Raw genomic sequence first — 20,108 nt, forward strand, 5'->3', positions numbered from 1 at the left:
CTTATGATTATATTATTTTGCAGAAAACCATAAGGTCCTATTCCAAAGAAATATAAATACAGCAACAAGACTCCTGTAGATGTCAACATCAATCACCTGTGGATGGAGACTGAATCCAGGTTCTTGCAGGGGGGGATTCTGTCCTACCAACAGATGGTGGACTGTCAAAACCTCATAGTGAAATAATTGAGCTATGCCATTAAAGGTTTTTGGAATTGGAAATAATTGGTTGGGCTCTGTGCAGGAAGTTTTCAACCCAACATTACTGAACTTCAGAAGCCCATATGTGAAAATATGCTTGTGTACATGGTTTCCAACATGCTCCTTTGCCACACCAGGTCACAGGAGTCAAAATGTCAAGTTATTTGTAAGGCAAACTACAAAAATGGCTCTCAGTAAAATATACAAAGAAAGATATTAAAATATCAAAACAGTGTTTGTAGTTTTACAACACCAAGCCTGCTTGCGGGGAGGGTGGGATACAAATCCAATAAATGAAATGAAATTGCCCCTGATGCAGAAAACCATGGTACCACATACACAATTTATAAAATTATCTACTGCACAGGTAGGGGTACATACACTCTTGGAGAACCATGGTCATAAGCATATCCACGTTCAAAATTATACTGTAATTGGAAGGAGAATTCCCCTGGGAAGACCCCCAAAGTAAGGGACAGATTGATTATGTCTACCAGGAGATATTATATTCCATCACCACTGACTTTTACCAGACACAATGGACACGGATTTAAGAGGCAGGTAGAAGGCATAGCAGCACCCAGTATCCTGTCAACAATGGTCCAAGAAAGCTGCCTGAAGGTGTCAAATACCAAATCCAGACTGCCAAGCGGCCTCTAGATCACATATTGTAGCAATATTGACAGGCAGGTCACGGCAGAGCGATAAAACTTTATAAGCAAAAAAACCTACAAAAGCCTCACGGCTTTTAGTGTTTTCAAGAGAGGTAAGAGACCTAATTATCCTAAACAATTATGCCGGGTGAGAGCTAGCGGATATGATGGAGGCAACATAAAATTCTTTTTGCTGTTTTTACCACCATCTCATAGGATGTTCTTGCAGCTTCATGAGACTGTTGCCAAACTCGGTCTAGTCATCTAAGTTAATAATAATAATAATATTTTATTTATATCCCGCCCTCCCTGCCATAGCAGGCTCCTGCTTCATCCCTCTAAATTCCATGGTGTACCATGGAGTTAGTTTGGGATGGGAGCAAAGATGTCAGGGAGCAATTTCATTGACGGCATCAGAGAAATGGGTATTCCAGTCCTCTATCAGCTTATCTAATGAACTGGTGGGTGGCACTGGATCCTGCAGAGATTTCTGGAACCCAACTGGATCCATTAGTCTCTCTGTGTGAGCATAAATCTGTTCATTGCCTAGACAGGAGAGGGCTGGGGTACCCAAGTGGACTTTCAGGGGAAAATAATCTGACCATGGCACTGCATCGGTAGAAATCAGATATATATCTATCTCCATACCAAAGACCCAATCCAGTGTATGGCCTACTTGATTGGTTGGACCTAATACAATCTGGGAAAGCCCCAGTGCTGTGGAAGACTCCAGGTCCAACGCCTTTTCTCTATACTAAGAATATTTCCCAATGCTCTTTCCTAATTTTCTTTAACATAAAACTAGAGGGTGCATTTTGGTAAATTCAGATGCTGACTTACTACAATGAGATTTTTCCTTAGGATACTGAAGTTGATACATAATACCAAAATGGTCATGTCAAATTGAAGGAGTGGCCACAACAAGCTGATCCAAAATATTAATTTTATATGTGCCAGTCAAGGGTAAATGGAATATATCATCCATTTAAAAAATAGCAGAAGTACTTCTTCAAAGCCAAGGTTTTCATGGGACAAGAGTTTTAGGGATGTGACTGAAACTTGGGAACTAAATAAACAAAATTAATACCCTCCCAAAAGATGTCACTCCAACATCCCAAACTGAGTTGTCTCCAATATTTGCTTTAATGACAGGTATTTCTGAATAATGAAAACTATCCTGAGCTCCTAAAACATACATGAGTCAGGGCAGGTGAGTCGATTATGCTTTCCCAAGTCTTCAAGATTCAGAACAGCATTCTCTTGTTACATTATGCTTCACGAGCTGCATTAACCAATGTTCCCTCTAAGCTGCAGAGTCCTGTGAGCAAAAATTCTACTTTGTGAGCTACTGGCATTAAAGTTGTGGGCTACTGCATAAATTATTGTGCTCTGGGTTCATCCTTCCTGAGCTAAGACGACAATGTGTGAGCTGGAGGCTAAAAATCTGTGAGCTAGCTCACACTAACTCAGCTTAGAGGGAACACTGTTAACCACTCTATGCAACCTATGGAGATACCAGTAACTCATAATCTATGTATTCGTGACCCCCTGCCCTGATTTCATACTTTCAGTTAGAGAGCTCAGGAACAGGACTGTAGGATGGAAGGGGCAAAAAGACTATTTATGCAACATGGGTTCTAATTTGGGCTGCTGTACATAATTCTGTCACATTTATAAACTGCCAGCTTTCAGGAAGTGCAGGAACTGAGATTGTAGTTTTGATACTTAATACATTATTGTTGTTGTAAATGTCTAGGCACTTCAACAATTAACTTGGTTATTCCCAAGTAGCTAATTTTATATTATTTTCATTGGGAGATTTCAGTATAGGAAATATTCCACAACTCAATTCCCAGCTCAAACAACTGGTACAGGAGGATAGAACAGTACAAAGATCTTCCAAGCAGTTCAGAGAATCAACAACTGCTTTCCACCTTCCATTTTGTGGCATATAGACCATCATAACCTGGCAATCTGTCTGAAAACTGTCTTGGAAACAAGACAGAAACTGAAAAAGATAATTTGTATCATATCATATCTGCTGCCTGTGTCTGATAGTATTGTCTTGATTTTATATTATCTGTTTTTATGCTGTAAATTTTTAATCTGTAATGTGTTTTGAAAGTTGCTGCTGTAAACCACCCTGAGCCCACTTGCGGGATAGGGTGGGATATAGATCCAAAAATTAAATTATGCAATCTCATTCTGACCTATATTTATCTTATCACTGATAAGTGCGATGGCACTAGAAAGAACATTGACATATTTTAACAGGAATACTGCGTTAATAGTTGCAACACTATACCACCTGGATTACCTCTATCTCTAGATTACCTCTACCACTAGAAAGAACGCTGACATTTTGCAAATATCAACTATATTTTAACAGGAATACTGAGTTGATAGTTTAACACTATACCACCTGGATTACGTCCAGTACATGCTTCATACTTGTCTGGTCTTCAGGACATACATTTGGATTTTAATGAGCCATGTTTTTCAAGATTATACTCACAAAATTATATTACAGATTACTGTGCCTAAATGGGTGCTAGCAAATTGCAGTATGTTCTATTACTAGATTACAACTTTGACTACATGTTTTAAAAATATCCTTTTACAGTTATCCCCTTCTAATTAATGCGGTAGGCAGCACAATTAAGTAACTATATATGAAGGGTTGTATAGAGGATAAGCAACTGAAGAAATATCAAAATAAGTAGAAGCATATGAAATGTTATTGAGTTAATTTTCTCTATGGTCTTATTACTCTCAGAAATGATTTACATGTAACTATTATAGAGTCATGTTTACTGAGAGAGTTCAAAGGAGTGAGAACTTTGCAGAACCTTGAAAAGGCCAGAGACCAAGCTATGGCTATTCAGGCCATAGCCTCAGAGTGCTGGTGTGGATTCAGAAAGCCTAGAGAAGGCAGCAGGCCACGTTAAGTGCATGTGAAGCTAAAGGAAAAATCCACATCCACACTTCTGTATTGCTACACCATCTTTCTGTATCACTGCACTATCACAGAATAGCCAGTCTATTGGCTTCAAATCTGAATGAACAGATGAGTATTTAAGGAACTACACTCTATACTACCACACCTTGCATTCTATTATTTCAGGGAATAAACATCGCCTGATTGATTGGCGAGTGCTGAAAAACCTCCTAAATTTTTGCTTTTAGAATAAGTGAAATGCTTCTTCAGGCAAGTTTTTTTCTCATTCAAAATGTGCAACATAAAATAATGTAACAACATCTTCAGTTTTTCCAGTAGTAATGTTTGGAGGAGAACTGAAAAATGCTGATGCTTTTTACCCCTTTTAGAACTGAGTGAAATGAAAACTGTTTCAGGGCCGTAGCCAGGATTTCATGTTGGGGGGGGGGGGGGCACACCAGCATTTTTTGTTTAGGGGGCCCAGGGCCACCCAGTCTGACTACCAAGGATCCTGTTAGCAGGAGCTTGTTTCTGTTCCAAGGAAGGCTTCCTCCCTCTGCACCCCAGTACTTGGAGGGTCTCTCTCTTGCCCAGTGCTCTTCTATGCCAGCATGGTGAGGTGATCCCAGGAGTGAGTCCTGTCCCTGGGGCATGCATGAGCACTGGAGAGGTCCAGCTACTGCAGCAGCTGCAGGGTCCCAGTTGGGGCATGCCTGGTACACAAGCCAGAAAGAAAATGCTGCTCAGTCAGAGCAATGGTGGCAGCGGCTGCTGCTTTTTTTGTGACGCGGCAGAAAGGAGTCTGGCAGCATTGCTACTGTAGCAATGCTGCACTTGTTCAGAGTGGCAGTGAGCCAAGGGCAGACCGAAGGCCCTCTGATGGAAGGGGGGTTTAAATGGAATGGCCTATCCCCCTGGGGCCCCACTGTAGCTATGGCGTGAAGTGTTTTACTTCAAACATGTATTATGAAACTTTTAATGTAAGAAAGCCTACAGTATTAGACAATAGCAATTCCTATGTATGCTGTAGAAATGTACAGGACGACTGCTACCAGGACCAAAGCAGGGAAACCTTCTATGTGGAAACCTCACTCCTGTTGCACTGTATCAGCAGCACACCAGCAATGGGGAAACTACACAAACTTTTGCCCCTATAGAAATTACTTGAGTTGTTTGTTGAAATAATACACAACTTTATATTCCATAAATATGATGAATAGTGTAATTTTATATGCTAAATTATATATGATGCAATTTATGTAGTTAAATCAGTAGTACTTTTTAAAGGTTCAACAGGAAATGAAGTAATGCTTACATTTTAACTTGCCCTTATTTTTTTTCTACTGGGACTTCAAACTGTCTGAAAATGTTGCCTCTCAGCATATTTGTATGTTTATATAACAGTGGTGCTTATCACTGAGAGAAACCATCAGGGCAAGAAAAGAGGGACAATTGGTAAATGGCAAAAATACAAAAACATTCACTTTGGCCATGTCACACTAATTGCTTGTTGCGTTGATGGGGTTCACTATATAGAACAGGGAAACACCAGTGTTATCTGACAGAGCTTCATTCTATTCCATTTTCTAAAAAGAAATGAAGACCATTATTGTATAACAGCACCATGCACTGGCTTCTATACAGGTCACAGAATTCAACATCCTGACAAATATCACCCTTACAAATACCTGACATATAAAACACATCCCATTTCTCTCTGCCGTTTTCTTTAGCAAAATGTTTCTGTGACCTGAAAGATGCTTGCTAGTGGCCCTCACTACACAGAACTCAGTTACTTGGAAACAGATGCTGGTAATTTAAAGAGAAGACAAGTGCATTACATCAAACCAATCTTTATTGTAGTCAGAAACAAAAAACAAAATACAACGGTATCAAACAGTAGCAAGTTTTGCCTTTGATGCTGAGATGTGAATCTCAACATTAATAACTAAAGAATTCCAATATTTGAGAAAAACCAACACTAATAAATTTTTGAAACCCCCAATTAAGAGCCTGGGTAAAAGGATGTGTTTTAGCCTGGTGCCTTAAAGTAAAGTAGGTTCCAAGTGAGTCTCAAGAGGGAGGGCATTCCAAATGCAAAGTGCCACCACAGAAAATACCCTGCCTCTGGTCCCACCTTACCTCTGAAAGTGGGGGCACAAAAAGTAGGGCTTGAGAGGCAGATCTTAACTGGTGGGCTGAAGAATATGGGAGCAGATAGTCCTTCAGGTACCATGGCCCCAATCCAGTTAGGGCCTTAAAGACACCTTGAATTAATCCTGAAACCAGATAGGTAATCAGTGCAGACCTTTTAGCATGGGTGTGATATGATCCCTGTAACCAACCCCAGACAGAGGCTACAATCTATCACACTAAATAATGCACTTGGGATTTTACTGTGTGAAATGGCAAAATCCAGCTGGAAAGTGCACTGAAAGTGTGTTAGACTGCAGCCAAGCTGACCTCTGCATCTGGGACCAATTGAATTTTCTGCACCATTGTCAAAGGCAGCCCCACGTACAGAACATTACAATAATTTAATTTGGATGTGATCAGAGAATGGACTACTGTAGTCAATCACATTTTTGGAGGAATGGCTGCTAAGCCAGCTGGGACTGCCACAGAAGACACCTGAGCCTCCAACTATAGGCCAGGATCCAGTAGAACCTTCAAGTTACAAACCTGTTCCTTTAGGAAAGGCTGGCTCTGCAATCACCAAGCAGTTTCTACATTGACCAACAGCACCTCAGTCTTGTCTGGACTAAGTTTCAGTCCATCGGCCCTCATCCATCACATTACCTACTCCAGGCACTTGTTCACGACGAAAGCTCCTGGCTTAGCAGAAACAGAGCTGGATTGCATTTACACAGTGGTGGCATCCCACCCCAAATGATCTCTCCCAGCTGTTTCATGTACATGTTAAATAGTGTGTGGGATAAGATGGAAATCTGCTGGACCCTGTAAGGATAAATGCCACAGGGCCAAGCAGTAGTCTTCCAACACCTTCTGGAATCGGACGGTCGAGTAAGAGCTGAACCACCAAACTAGAGTGCCCCATACTCCCATTCAGTCTCTCTAGAAGGATGCCATAGTAAATGGCACTGAAAGCCACTAAGAAGTCCAGGAGAATTAATAGGGATGCACTTCCCATCACTCTCCTGTGAAGGACGTCGCTCAGGGCAACTAAGGCCATTTCCATTCCAAAACCAAGCCTGAATCCAGATTGAAATGTGGCTATAATCTGTCTCCTCCAAGACTGCCCGAAGCTGTGTTGCTACGACCCACTCAAGTGCCTTGGCCAAGAATGGAGTATTAGCTGTTGGCCATTCCATGTTTTGGTCATTTGGGTCCAGGATGCCATTTGGATATAAATCTCTTTCAAGTAGGTGAGCTTTAAGCCTTCATCTTCAACATCAACTTGCAAAAAAAGTAATAAAGAAACAGGAGATTGGTATAATTGCATTGTGAAATGAGACACAGAAAAGAGTCATAAATCATATTTTATTGGGTGAATTTGTGAGAATACAAATTAAGCAATTAGTAGGTAAATTCTTCATGCTATACAAAGGGTTTGTTGAATCTTATTTCAAGATACAAATACAAGTTTTGTTTGTAGTCACACTGTAATTAGAAATTCACTGCAAATTGTGGGATCAGCAAGATACCAACATTCTCAGTGAAATAAAGACTAAAAATGAAGTAGTATATCAGGAAGTTGTCAACACTTACATTACAGAACAAATTGTAATAAGCACAAAAAAAGCTGAAGGCCAGAACTGGAAAACTGGAGAAATCTATAATACTAAGCAGAAATGAAGATCACCTCCATGCCCCCCACCCCTGGAAGTTAAAAAAAAACATAACAGTAGCAATATATGGAGCAGATAATCCAAAATTATACTAGTAATGTAATGATCCACAAGATTCTTCAGTCTTACTACATTTCTGAATGTGGGTGTGAAAAATCAAGTTTTGTCCACTACATTAGAAAGTTGAACATAAAGGCTTACTTTTAAAAAATGGATTCAAATTTATGTGCCTTTTGGAATCATACTATTTATATCAAATCTAAATACGACAAATATTTTCAGAGTACTGGGGGCAGTCTGCCACATTTCTTGCAATAGAAATTGGTTTCACAGGTTTTTGGCACTCTTCAAGCTGAATGGAGGAGAAATCAAATTCCTCTTCTCAGAAGGGAGATAAAGGCAGATTTAACAGATTATGTATGGCTACAGCTGGCAGCTAATGAGTCCATGGCATCACTGATGCTAAGTAACATACTTTTATAATATGTGAAGTAACACTGCAACCGTTTGATTTTTTTCAAAGTGTAAAAGGCATTTTAATGCAAAGTTTCTTTTTTAAAAAACAAAAACTATGCAAGAACTAGCCGATCTCCACAATGTAATGTGATACTATTTAAATATTATATTGTAAAGATTTTTTCATGTTATAATATTGGAGCTAACAGCTCATACTTTTAAAGGTATTTTTAAAAGCAAAAAGCATTGAGACTCTCATTCTGATAAAGCATGTTGGATTATCTATTAAAACTGGACTAGGAATTATCTATTAAAGATAAAAAGGTAAAGGTAGTCCCCTGTGCAAGCACCAGTCGTTTTCGACTCTGGGGTGACTTTACTTTCACGACGTTTTCACGGCAGACTTTTTATCGGGTGGTTTGCCATTGCCTTCCCCAATCATCTACACTTTCCCCCCAAGCAAGCTGGGTACTCATTTTACTGACCTCAGAAGGATGGTAGGCTGAGTCAACCTGGAGTTGGCTACCTGAAGCCAGCTTCTTGAGGGATCAAACTCAGGTCAAGTGCAGAGGGTTCCAACTACAGTACTGCAGCTCTACCTCTCTGCACCACGGGGCTCTTAATCTATTAAAGATAGACTGGGCTAAATAATAAAGAGGAAATCATTCTAAAAACTAAAATTCATAATAAGGTTTTAAATTGAAACATCATAGCTTGAACTAAACCATAATACTTGCCTAAACTATCATCTAAGCCTCCTGATATACAACAGGAAACTCGTAGTTCAGAATTGCTTGGCAGCTTTCTTCTCAGCACTGTGCTTAAGCTTATTCTCATGTTCATAATACATCAGCCTCTGGAGACAGAGCTATGGCCACAATTAATGTTTCCAAATTAAGACTTTATGGCAAACTACCATTTGGAACTACTTCAGAACTATCATTTTGATTCTAGTTTGCCAATTTAAACGATACGCAAAGTCACACTTAAAATTCCTTAACCATGGTTTAGCATGAAGCCTGCTTAGAACTAAGCCCATTTTTGTATACGCCAGTAATTCTTGCCCATATAATGGAGGTACACTAAGTCAACACCCTTCTACATTAAATGGAGACAATAACACAGTATAGTTGGTCTTCATTTTTTAAAATTCCAACTTCACAAAACAGATGCATAAATAACTGAAGTTGTCAAAATAGAAGTGTGACAATGTAACACCTTGCCAAAGATGGAACCTACTTAGCATATCAAATAATGTTTTCTAGGGGGGGGGGGAACAACAGTGCAAATAATTCCAGTGATGAGAAAGTAAACTCTGGCTTGTATTCAGAGGTCAAAAGCTCTGTTTCCGCTCCAAGGTACGTACCTTCGGGGGGGGGGGGGGGATCTGCTGCCTCTTGCTCCGATCCGGCGCTTCTCCCACGCCTGCCTGGCTCCATCTTCTTCAGGCAAGCGCTAGGATTGCTCCACGTGGCCCCACCGCAAACCCAGCGCTTCGCAAGCGCCGGCTGCGGAGGGGGCAGCGTGCTTCCTCCTTGCCTGTGTGCCTAGCTTCAGCTGTGATGTTTAAAGCAAGCGCTGGGATCGCTCCCTCCGCCCTCCAATCCCAGCGCTTGCTTTAAACATCACAGCTGAAGCCAGGCACACAGGCAAGGAGGAAGCACGCTGCCCTCTCCACAGCCGGCGCTCGCAAAGCGCTGGGTTTGCGGAGGGGGCGGGTGCTTCCTCCTTGCCTGTGTGCCTGGCTTGAGCTGTGATGTTTAAAGCAAGCGCTGGGATCGGAGGGCAGAGGGAGCGATCCCAGCGCTTGCTTTAAACATCACAGCTGAAGCTAGGCACACAGGCAAGGAGGAAGCACGCTGCTCCCTCCGCAGCCGGTGCTTGCGAAGCGCTGGGTTTGCGGTGGGGCCACGTGGAGCGATCCCAGCACTTGCCTGAAGAAGATGGAGCCAGGCAGGCAGGCGCGGGGGAAGCGCCGGATCGGAGGCAGAGGCAGCGGATCGCCCCCCAGGAGGAAGGTGCGTCCTATCCTCCGGAGCGCCTTATGGTGCAAAAAATACGGTAGTCACATGTAACAATTGTTGGCCTTCAAATCCCCAAGCATGTCAAAGGATGCATCCTGATGGTTCCACTGCGTTTATATTAGCTTTGCAACGCAGATGTTTATCCCACTCTTCATGTCATGCATCTGTCTTCCTTAGTGGACCAAGTCAAGTGGAATCAGAGTGACCTTAACTGAGCCATGCAGGAGTTTCAAATTTCTCTTTTGTTGTTTTGATATGCAACCTAAAATAATGCCACTGCCTCTTTAATAAGTTCTACACCTTTCACACTATCCCACAGAGAATAAGTTAATCAACTCTCCCCTTTTATTCTCCTTCCATAGAATTCCCTTCCTTATCACAAGATTTTTACTTTGGTTTATACCTATGTTACAGTGAGCCAAACTACTAGAAAAATGTTTTGAGAAAAGTAGCCCAACGCCTACTCTTCAGCTAGAACTGAACTTGAGATCTCTGGTTACCTTGAGCATTAAATAGGTCAGTAATCAAGCATTAAAGTGGCTCTGCCATGAATAGTAACTGCCTCTCTGATCCAAACCAGGGGAGTGGAGAAAAAGCAACCAAAGTTGAAAATGTGGAAGGAGGAAAAGGCTCTGGGATTTAGTAGTTCTCTTGCTTTTCTTCTGCTTGCATGAGGAAAGCTAAAACCTGTATTAAAAGATCAACATGAAATTTCTTGAACTTTCCAATCTTGGTTACTATCTGTCTACAACTGATGTTCACTCATGTAGTTGAATAGTTCAGACAATGTCTCAGAAATCCTACTGAAAAAATGCAAGGCCATCAGAAAGGTGAAGTCAACTGGTGCATTCATACTTGCTATTCTTACAAGGTAAAAATCCACATGTAAAACACATTATTTAGTGTAGTGTGAACGCACCAAACATGAATGCATTCTGAATGGACCTTTTGTTCCCAGCCACATTTAAAATGATAAAACTTGCATTCAGGTTTGTATCAGTTTATCCATAAAATTACTAAATGAACTGCTGGCCCAGGACAGATGTACGCAGTCCCACGTTTATCAAGAGATGCATCCTGCGGGATCAGTAGAGCCCACATAAAAATTATGACACAATTACTTCTTTAGTTCTGTATTTATTGCATGCATGGATCTCCTTTTGTAGATCGGGAGAACTGACCCCATTTGTTTTATGGAAATTATATTAAGGAGCAGAAGTCTATATTAGGGATGGGCACAAACTAATCCACGAATTGTGATTTGTACATGAATCAGGCCAATTCGTGGTTTGTTTTGAACTGGTTCAGGCCTTGGTAATTCGTTTGGTTCATTTTTGCAGTTTGTTTTTCCTGACAGCCTGGTGCTGATTCAATCAATTCATAGGTAATGCTGGGGGTGGATTTCTGTGAGCCCTAGAGACACCTATAGCAGCAGTCCATAACTTGATTGGCAGCTCTGGGAGCCAATCATGGAGCTCCCATTCTGCTCTATGGGAGCAAACACCCTGAATAAGCTGTTTCCACTTTGCAGCAGGAAGAGAGACAAGTTAGTTGTGAGAGCTGAAGCTGAGCTTTCCTGGGAGCACCTGCTTAGGGGGGCAATAACTCAGACAATCCAAATCCAATCTTCGGGTGGGTGGACGAGGGCCTACTGAAGACTTCCAATGACTTTTATACCTCCTGAACCAAACAAACCAGTTCTGACAATCATACAAACCATGAACCACCATTTCCCCAGTTTGTGTCCATCCCTAATCTATATTAATCTGCACAGGTGTATTTGGATTTGTGCAAATCTATGGTAATGATGATAACATACATGTTGCTTGTGAATTAACATTATGCTCTTTAGAAATCACTGCAACTTTTCAGTGAACTGGATAGAAATATTTCTGCTTGCGCAGTACACGCATAGTTATTCCATCATAATTTCATCCCTACCCCAACCTAAGTCTACTAAAAAAACTTCCAAAGCCAGGTTTCAGGGCTATGGTGTGTGTATGCATGGACATATTTGTGTGTGCGCATATGAGAGAGAGACACATACAGCCTTCAACGTCAGGTGTGCCTTCTTTGGATTCAAGTTAACATTCCCCTAGAAATTGTAAGGCACCCTGGAATGCTGTGCTGAATCCAGATATGGAAAATATATTTTATCACAACAGGAAAAAGAATTAGCAAGACAATTCAGGTTTAGTTATAGTAACAGAAACAAAATTAGTCAGTCAATCATATTTATTACAGTCATGAGACCATCCAGGTACAGAAGAAAAAATAAAACAAAAGTTAAAAATTAAAAGTTGAAAAGTATGCATTCTTATCTACAAGCAGAGACGAGAGATATGAAATATACCAATTATTCAAGTCCACTATTCAAACCTGGTTAATGTACATCTTTTGCAGCCTCATGATCAACACACAAAACCTGGCAACTTGATAGGCAATTTTAGGGTTTAAGTCAGATAGGAGGTAGCCTAGCCTGGCCTTACTTGTGAAGTCAGGGATCTTGTCCAACAAGGGAGTAATAATCTCTGACCATGGCACGTTATAAAATGTGCAAGTGAAAAACATGTGCTTGAGACTCCACCTCCTTTAAAGAACATGAGCACAGCCTTTCCAAGTAGGGGTTTTTCCCATACCTGCCTTCAAGAATTGCAGAAGGAAGTGTAAGACTTCTTGCCAAAGAGAACGCCCTTCTAAAGTAATTTACTTCCAAAGCAGCCAAGTACGTTGCTGGCTCAATAGTATATTTGTCATTTAAAACAAGCCAGATTTGGATACTTGGGAGATGTCAGATTGGCGTTCAATATCCTCCACTTTCTGTTTAACTAGTTGTTTTGCATGGTCAATTCCACAGGATAAAAGTATCTCAGGCGCTAGACTGAAAATTGTCTTTAAACATCAGAGGGAGCAGACCTTGGGGGTTGTAGTGACCTTTTAGCCACATGCAGATGGAGAGAACACATGCTCTTGCTTCAACCTTAATTACACCTGTCTCCAGACTTATCCATGTGTTGGACACACATCTAGAAACTTGTAAAACTGCTCTTAGAAACATAGATTGTACTCTTGTACTTAGATCTGTACTCCTGTAGTACAAAACAAGTAGTAGTAGGACCTAGAAAAGTTCCATAGAGCAATTGTGCCAGGGTTTTGACTTTATATAATTCTAAGGCTGCAGGAATAAAGTGCCCCCCCATGGAGTCGATGGAACCTCAATATGACATTTGCTGATCTCTCTCCTTTGAATTCCTATTTAAATTACACTTCAAATTGTGTGGCAACCTTACAAAAGTAAGGAATTATTCTAACTATCCTTCCATTAGAACTGAATGTAAAGAATGTAATTGCAGCAAATCACTATTGTGAGCTCTTATAGTATTTGTCATAATTTCTCCACAAAACAATCAACAGAAACTGATAGAACACTATCAGTTATTAGCTATTTTATAAACCTGAAGCAACAAAAATTCAAGTCAAGAGAGGTCCTAAAAAACACTGAATCTCTAGCCCAGGTGGCCTGGTGGCCGAATCAGGCCCCCAAACAACTGGCTGTTGTCTGCTTCCTTCTCCCTCTCTCTTGCTTCCTTCTACATCACAGCTTGACTTGCTAGGCTCGTTAAATTACACAGGAGCTACAGAGCACAGCCTCTATTTTCTCCACTGGCTGAGGCTCCTCCCTTGGGTAGGAAGGGGGGGAGGCAGAGCTTGCTTTACCAGGCTCTTTCAATTGCACAGCAGATCTACCGAGTCAAGCCTCTCTTCCTTCTATTGGTTGAGGTTCCTCCTTCTCTTGGTCCCCTGAGAAAGGAAGAAAAGAGCTAAAGCTTCCTTTGCCCAGTTCCCTGGATCTCATGGGAGAAATACAAAGAAAACACCTTTAAGACAAAGTCCTATTTTAAGCATTTGTTTGTCTGTGTCCTTTATAAAGTTTATATCTCTGCTACCTAATCTTAAATAGGTATACATATGGCCCGGCCCATCAAAGTCCCATTTATGTCAGATCTGGCCCTCATGAGTTCGACACCCCTACTATAGCTTATTGTGAAAGTTGTTCTTCTATGAAATGCCAGAACTGCTGCATCTCCTAGTCTGAACAGAATGTGATTTTATGCCTAATCTTTCCTCTTGTTTGTAATTTACACTAACATGAATATCTCACCATTCTTTAACATTTGCTTCTTTTTAAAAAGCATCACAACCAATTTATTTTTTCTCTATTTGTTTTGTTTTAATACAATGCCAAAAGACACAGCCCCATATTATCTAGTTCAGATATATTTACTTCAGCTGTTTTGGTTCAACTGGTGATCAGACCTCACTTGCATGTTTTATTATGGGAAACAGAATACATTATAAATAGGTTTACTCTGTATTCCTCTCAATTTTGTTTGGAGATTATTAACAACACCATCCATGCAAGCCTGTTTCTTCAAATTCCAAACCAAAATATTTACATCAACTTCTGATTTTGTATGTGGGCAAAGAAACTTTCTGGGCTGCCATGAAGAGTTTATGACTTATTTACTTTCTATTTGCATGTGTAGTGGGAAGGAATGGAAAACAAATGAACGAATACCAACAAATTGGTATTTGTTTTTATTTTTCCTCTAAGGCCAAGAAGAGGCCAAGTCACAGGACATCCTTAATGCACAGCTGTTGCCAGAAATATAGCCCGTCTGAAGTTCCTGATTAGTAGTATGCACCAAGGGAACACATGTAATTGCCACAAGAACACACTGAGCTCATTATGGAAAGGCTTTTAGCACAAAACATATGTTCAGTTATTTCCACACAAAACATTTACTCATGCTGAGTTCAATGTACAGTGGTGGACATACACGCATTCCTCCCTGCCAAACTGAAATTCAACACAAGCTTTTGCTTGACAACTGCACACTGAGATCATGCAACACAGCTCATAGCAAAAAGTCAAGACTATGAGAAAAATAAATTAAACAAGCTGTGTTGCTTGATCTCAGTGTGCAGTTGTCAACAAGGGAGTGAAAAGCAGCTAAGTTTTAATACACTAGATTTATATACAACAGTTATGAACTGCTACAGAACTTGTGTACGTAAATTACAGATCTTCATCCACTGTATGTACTTCACCTCAACACCCATCTTGCATTTAAAATAGTACAAATAAAGGTAAACTTCATTTCATACTAATCTTCTAAATAATCTCAATCTCTGTCTTTTAAAAAATTAATGGACAGGAAGTCCCCCGTTTCTTTATTCCCTATGCAAACATCAAGTTTTTACATGAGACTCCCAGTGGTGTCTCTTCCAGTCTGCTGATCACCCTATTTAACTTTATTTAAAATGCCTCTACACATTCACTGGGACCTAAATTCCTTTCCATGTTATTGCTGTCAACTCTAAAATTCCAGTTCAGCGTTTCCATTATACCACTTAGTTTATTTCTTAAAATTCATGAATTTCAGCTATCAATGTTAAATAAAACTTTTGATACCTTATACATAAGGCAAGTCATCCAGACAACACAAATATTTGAAAGATTCCCTGAATTTATTACTATTAACTAAACCATCACTTAAAAAAAAAAGATATGAAAGCAAAGATTTCGAGTTAATTTAATACCAGGCTACAGATGAGATAGAAAAGTGGAAAAAATCCAAATGCTGCTTGTCCGCACAACCAAACTTTGCTTTGTAATTACTCTAGCAGAATTATTCCCTTTAGAAACGTTTTCAAAAATAGTTCCTCATTTAATTCCTGGAATTGTTTCACTACCAGCAGAAATTAAATTACTACTTACAACAGTATTTCTATATTCTTTTACGTAATATTATGTCCTGATTAAGCTTCCCAAACATCAAGACTAACACAGTAAGTCCTATGTTAGTCAACAGAGCTTATTCCCAGGGAGAAGCCCGTAAGATTGTATTCCCTACTATGTGAAGGAATCCTAAAGTTTAGGCTACAACCCTGAACTCATACCTACAAAATTTCAGTCTAGTAGAACCTTAAAAGACCTACAGAAGTTTGTGAGTATAAACTCACTTCAGAAATCTCACAAAAGCTTATACCCTAGAAAATTCTGTTGTCTTTTAAGGTACTATTTGACTCATATTTGACATAAGGTACTATTTGACTGTTTTACTGCTTCAGACTAACATTACTCACCTGATTAGATCTACAAAATTATGAAAAAATTATCCCATGTTTAATCAAGCAGCAAACGTGTTTACCTACTGCATAACTTCTTAAGGCAATCTTTGCAACCGAGTTTCTGAGATAACCACTATGTCAACTATCTGGTCACTGAATTGACTGGTCTTCTCAAACTCTTCCTATTTTGCACATAAATGAAAAGAGGAAGAGGGACCATATCCATCTGATAATTTGTAAACAGAAGGGGATAAAATACTCACCTGGGGGACAGCATGTCACATCTTCTCTGTGCTGTTGCAAATACTTACCTTGCCTTACTGTAGGCAGCTAAGTTGCAGAAGTATGAGATAATAGGTGGGGCTGTCAGCCCCCTCCCTGTCTCTCTCAACAGGATACTTACCCATCAGGGATAGTATTCTTCCTTACCATGCTGAAAGCAGGAGCAGACAAGAGCAGGAGGCAGCAGCAAAAATTGGCAGCGCTGCAGCAAATGAGAGAGAACCGTGCAATTAACTGGTGTCAATCTCTTCCTCCAGTTATCACAGGGCCACCCTAAGGGCCAAACTAGCTGTTACAGTCAGTGTCTCTTTTTGGACAAGTATGACCAACTAAGTATAAACTGCAGGCTGGGAAGCAATTTTTGAAGCAGAATGGCATGAGGCGAGCTGAATGTCCCCATAGCCTGGCTCCAAATCAAGCTCATTCCTAATACCAGGATCCAGCTGAGGAGAAAAGCACCTGGGGAATACACGGCAGGGATTCAGCACCTCAACAAGACTTTTTCTATACAACTCAGAAACTAATAGACTGAAGCATATTCAGGTTTAAATAACCCAACAAAGAAGTCTGTCAGATTCCTCTCTAGCTTGGCCTTACGTTCAAAGAGCCGGGAGAAAGGGGAAACGCGCCGGCATACATCGCAGGTAAATTACAACAGACTTAACTGTTGCCAGTGACCTTTCATTAGCTATTGCGAAGTGCAGCTAAAAGAGGAGCAAGGAAAAGGAACTGCCCCGTTTTTCACCTTAGTGACGAAATGAATGGAGGTGGAGGGGGACAACGGCAGCCTGGAGTTGCCCCTCCAACCCGTTCACCTGAGGCATTGATCCCATGAAGGCCAACAACCCTTAATGTTAGAAGCAAGAAGAAAAAAAAGGACGCAATGGACTTGATGAAACTCTCCTACGGAAGACACTGCGCTGTAAGGGACCTGACAACCGCGGATGATGGCGGCCATCCGCCTCAGGCAAGGGGCGCGTGAAACAGGCTATTCCCCCCCTCCCCTCTTAACTCAACCTAGTAAACTACTAAGCGATATCTTGAGGAAGTACTAAAGCCAGCCTCGGTAGGATCACCCTTTGCGTGAAGACCGTAGGCCGCTCGTACCCTCTAATAAAATCTTCTTCCGAGAGGAAAGCGAAAAGACGCAACAACACACAGGTTCCCCGAAAGCCCTTGTACTACGCATGCTCTGCAACCGGTCCGTGAGATGTTAAGCGGCACCGCTAACGCGCATGCTCAAGAGGTTGTTTTGGCTAATGCACGAGTGCGCTAGGGACATAACGGCGCTGTTTCTGCGCAGGCCCCCTAGAAAGAATTTGACGTGCTGGACAAGCGTCGGCGCTGTCGGCAGCATGGCGTAAACCAGCGCGCATGCTCATTTCCCCCAAAGGCAAACTGAGCTGGGCAACTGGGAATTGTAGGCAAGAGGAAGGGGGTTAAGTGGCTTCTTCCTGTAGTGCTTTCCTACATTTTCGTACCTCGAGCTCTTTTCAAGAACACGGAAAGGTCCTAAATGTGTACTATAAAGTAATAGATAGTATCTGTTTATGCCTCTCTGGTTTACTCGGGGGGAAATGATCTTCCAGGTGTTACTTGAACTGTGACTCAAGAAAGCTGACGATTGGAAATAAATGTCTATAATATACTTTAATATACTGTAATATACTACAGTCACCATCTGCAGTGATCTTGGATCCCAGACTTCACATTTCTGGGATCCAAGATCACTGCAGATGGTGACTGTAACCATGAAATTAAAAGACGTTTGTTCCTTGGGAGGACAGCTATGGCAACCCTGGGCAGTATAATAAAAAGTAGAGACATCACCCTGCCAACAAAAGTCCGTATGGTCAAAGCAATGGTATTCCCAGTAGTAATGTATGGCTGTGAGCTGGACCATAAGGAAGGCCGAGTGCAGAAGAATAGATGCTTTTGAGATGTGGTGCTGGAGAAAAATCTTGAGAGTCCCTTGGACTGCAAGAAGATCAAATCAGTCAGTCCTAAGGGAAATCAACCCAGACTGTTCACTGGAAGGTCAGTTGCTGAAGCTCAAATACTTTGGCCACCAAATGAGAAGGGAGCACTCCCTGGAGAAGATCGTGATGCTAGGAAAAGACAGAAGGCAAAAGAAGAAGGGGACGGCAAAAGATAAGATGGCTGGGCAGTGTTACTGATGTAGCAAACACGAATTTGAGCAGACTTCGGAGGATGGTGGAAGACAGGAGGGCCTGGCGTGACTTGGTCCATGGGGTCGCAAAGAGTCGGACTCAACTGTGTGACTGAACAACAAAAATATATACTTTAGTTTTTGTTCAGTCATACAGTCGAGTCCGACTCTTTGCGACCCCATGGACCATGTTACGCCAGGATCTTCAGTCTTCCACCATCTTTCGAAGTCTGATCAGATTCATGTTAGTTACACCAGTAACACTGTCCAGCCATCTCATCTTTGGCCATCCTCTTCTTCTTTTGCCTTCTGTCTTTCCCAGCATCAGGATCTTCTCCAGTGAGTGCTCCCTTCTCATTTGGTGGCCAAAGTATTTGAGCTTCAGCTTCAGCATCTGACCTTCCAGGGAATAGTAAGGTTTGGAATATTTTAGTGTTGGAATATACTAATATACTAGTGTCCTTTTATCTTCCTACAATGTGACACACTTCCACTACTACTTGCAATCATAATGGAAATGGCAACAGCTCAGTGAAGAGTGGAATTCTGTGTACAATTCTGGTCCTATATCTCAATAAGCACATTGCAGAGCTGGAAAAAGTGCAGAGGAAGGCAACCAAAGGATTAAGGAGTTGGAGTGCCTTCCTTATGAGGAAATATGAGGGGGGGCATAATAGAAGTTTATAAAATTATGCCTGGAGTGGAGAGAGTTGACAGATAATTTTTGCACTTCTAAAATATTAGAACCAGAGGGTGTTGAATTAAGCTGACGGGCAGTAGGTTCAGGATGGACAAAAGGTAATGCTACTTTATACAGAATGATTAAAATGTGGAATCTGCTGTTGGGGATTAGGTAGATTCATGGAGGATAAAGCAGGAGTTTTCATGGAGGATAAGTCTATCTATGGCTACTAGCCATGGTGACTGAGGGGAACCTCCACATTCATAGGTACTACTCTGAATCCCAGAGGCAGGAGGCAACATCAAAGGCCTTGACCCTCTATGCCCTGTTGTTGGCAGTCTATGTGGGACAGGATGGTGGACTAGCAGTGCAATCCTAAGGAGAGTTACTGCATTCTAAGTACATTGAAATTAATAGGCTTAGACTGGAATAACTCTCCTTAGGATTGCACTGTAGATGTACTATTGGTCTTATCCAGAAGGGCTCTTCTTATGTTCTTAAAACTCTCACCACAGCTGGCCACTATGTGGGACAGGATGGTGGACTAGATGAACAATTGGTCTGATCCAGCAGGGCTCTTATGTTCTTAAAACTTTTGCCAGTGCTGACTGCCAGCAGAGTCAGGGGTGGGTTGCCCATTTTCTTTACCAGGCAAAATCCTGGTGGGCTGCTGCTTCAGAGGCCACCTGTTCTCTCTTTTCTTAGTAAAACTAATGTAATAAAGAGAGAAGGAGCTCATACAATATGACTGTCCTGGT

The 20,108-nt window shown here is 41.2% G+C and overlaps 1 protein-coding gene across 4 annotated transcripts in view; it reads right to left on the reverse strand.

The window, feature by feature from the left end:
• The window catches only part of LOC132573699 (uncharacterized), a 42,641-nt gene extending 24,943 nt beyond the window's left edge, over window positions 1–17,698 (reverse strand). Inside the window, exons 1-2 of one of the 4 annotated variants that reach the window (XM_060241361.1) lie at window positions 17,606–17,698; window positions 16,620–16,700 (exon numbers count right to left, since the gene is read on the reverse strand). In XM_060241361.1, the coding sequence (XP_060097344.1) occupies window positions 16,620–16,648 (29 nt within the window). In that variant the 5' untranslated portion in view covers window positions 16,649–16,700; window positions 17,606–17,698. Of the gene's footprint in view, window positions 1–16,619; window positions 16,873–17,605 lie in introns of those variants that run through there. The other 3 variants (XM_060241362.1, XM_060241359.1, XM_060241363.1) reach the window with 3 other exon arrangements.
• Between the last annotated feature and the right edge of the window lie 2,410 nt (window positions 17,699–20,108).

This window comes from Heteronotia binoei, chromosome 6 (assembly GCF_032191835.1).
Source record: "Heteronotia binoei isolate CCM8104 ecotype False Entrance Well chromosome 6, APGP_CSIRO_Hbin_v1, whole genome shotgun sequence".
Taxonomy (NCBI): Eukaryota; Metazoa; Chordata; class Lepidosauria; order Squamata; family Gekkonidae; genus Heteronotia; species Heteronotia binoei.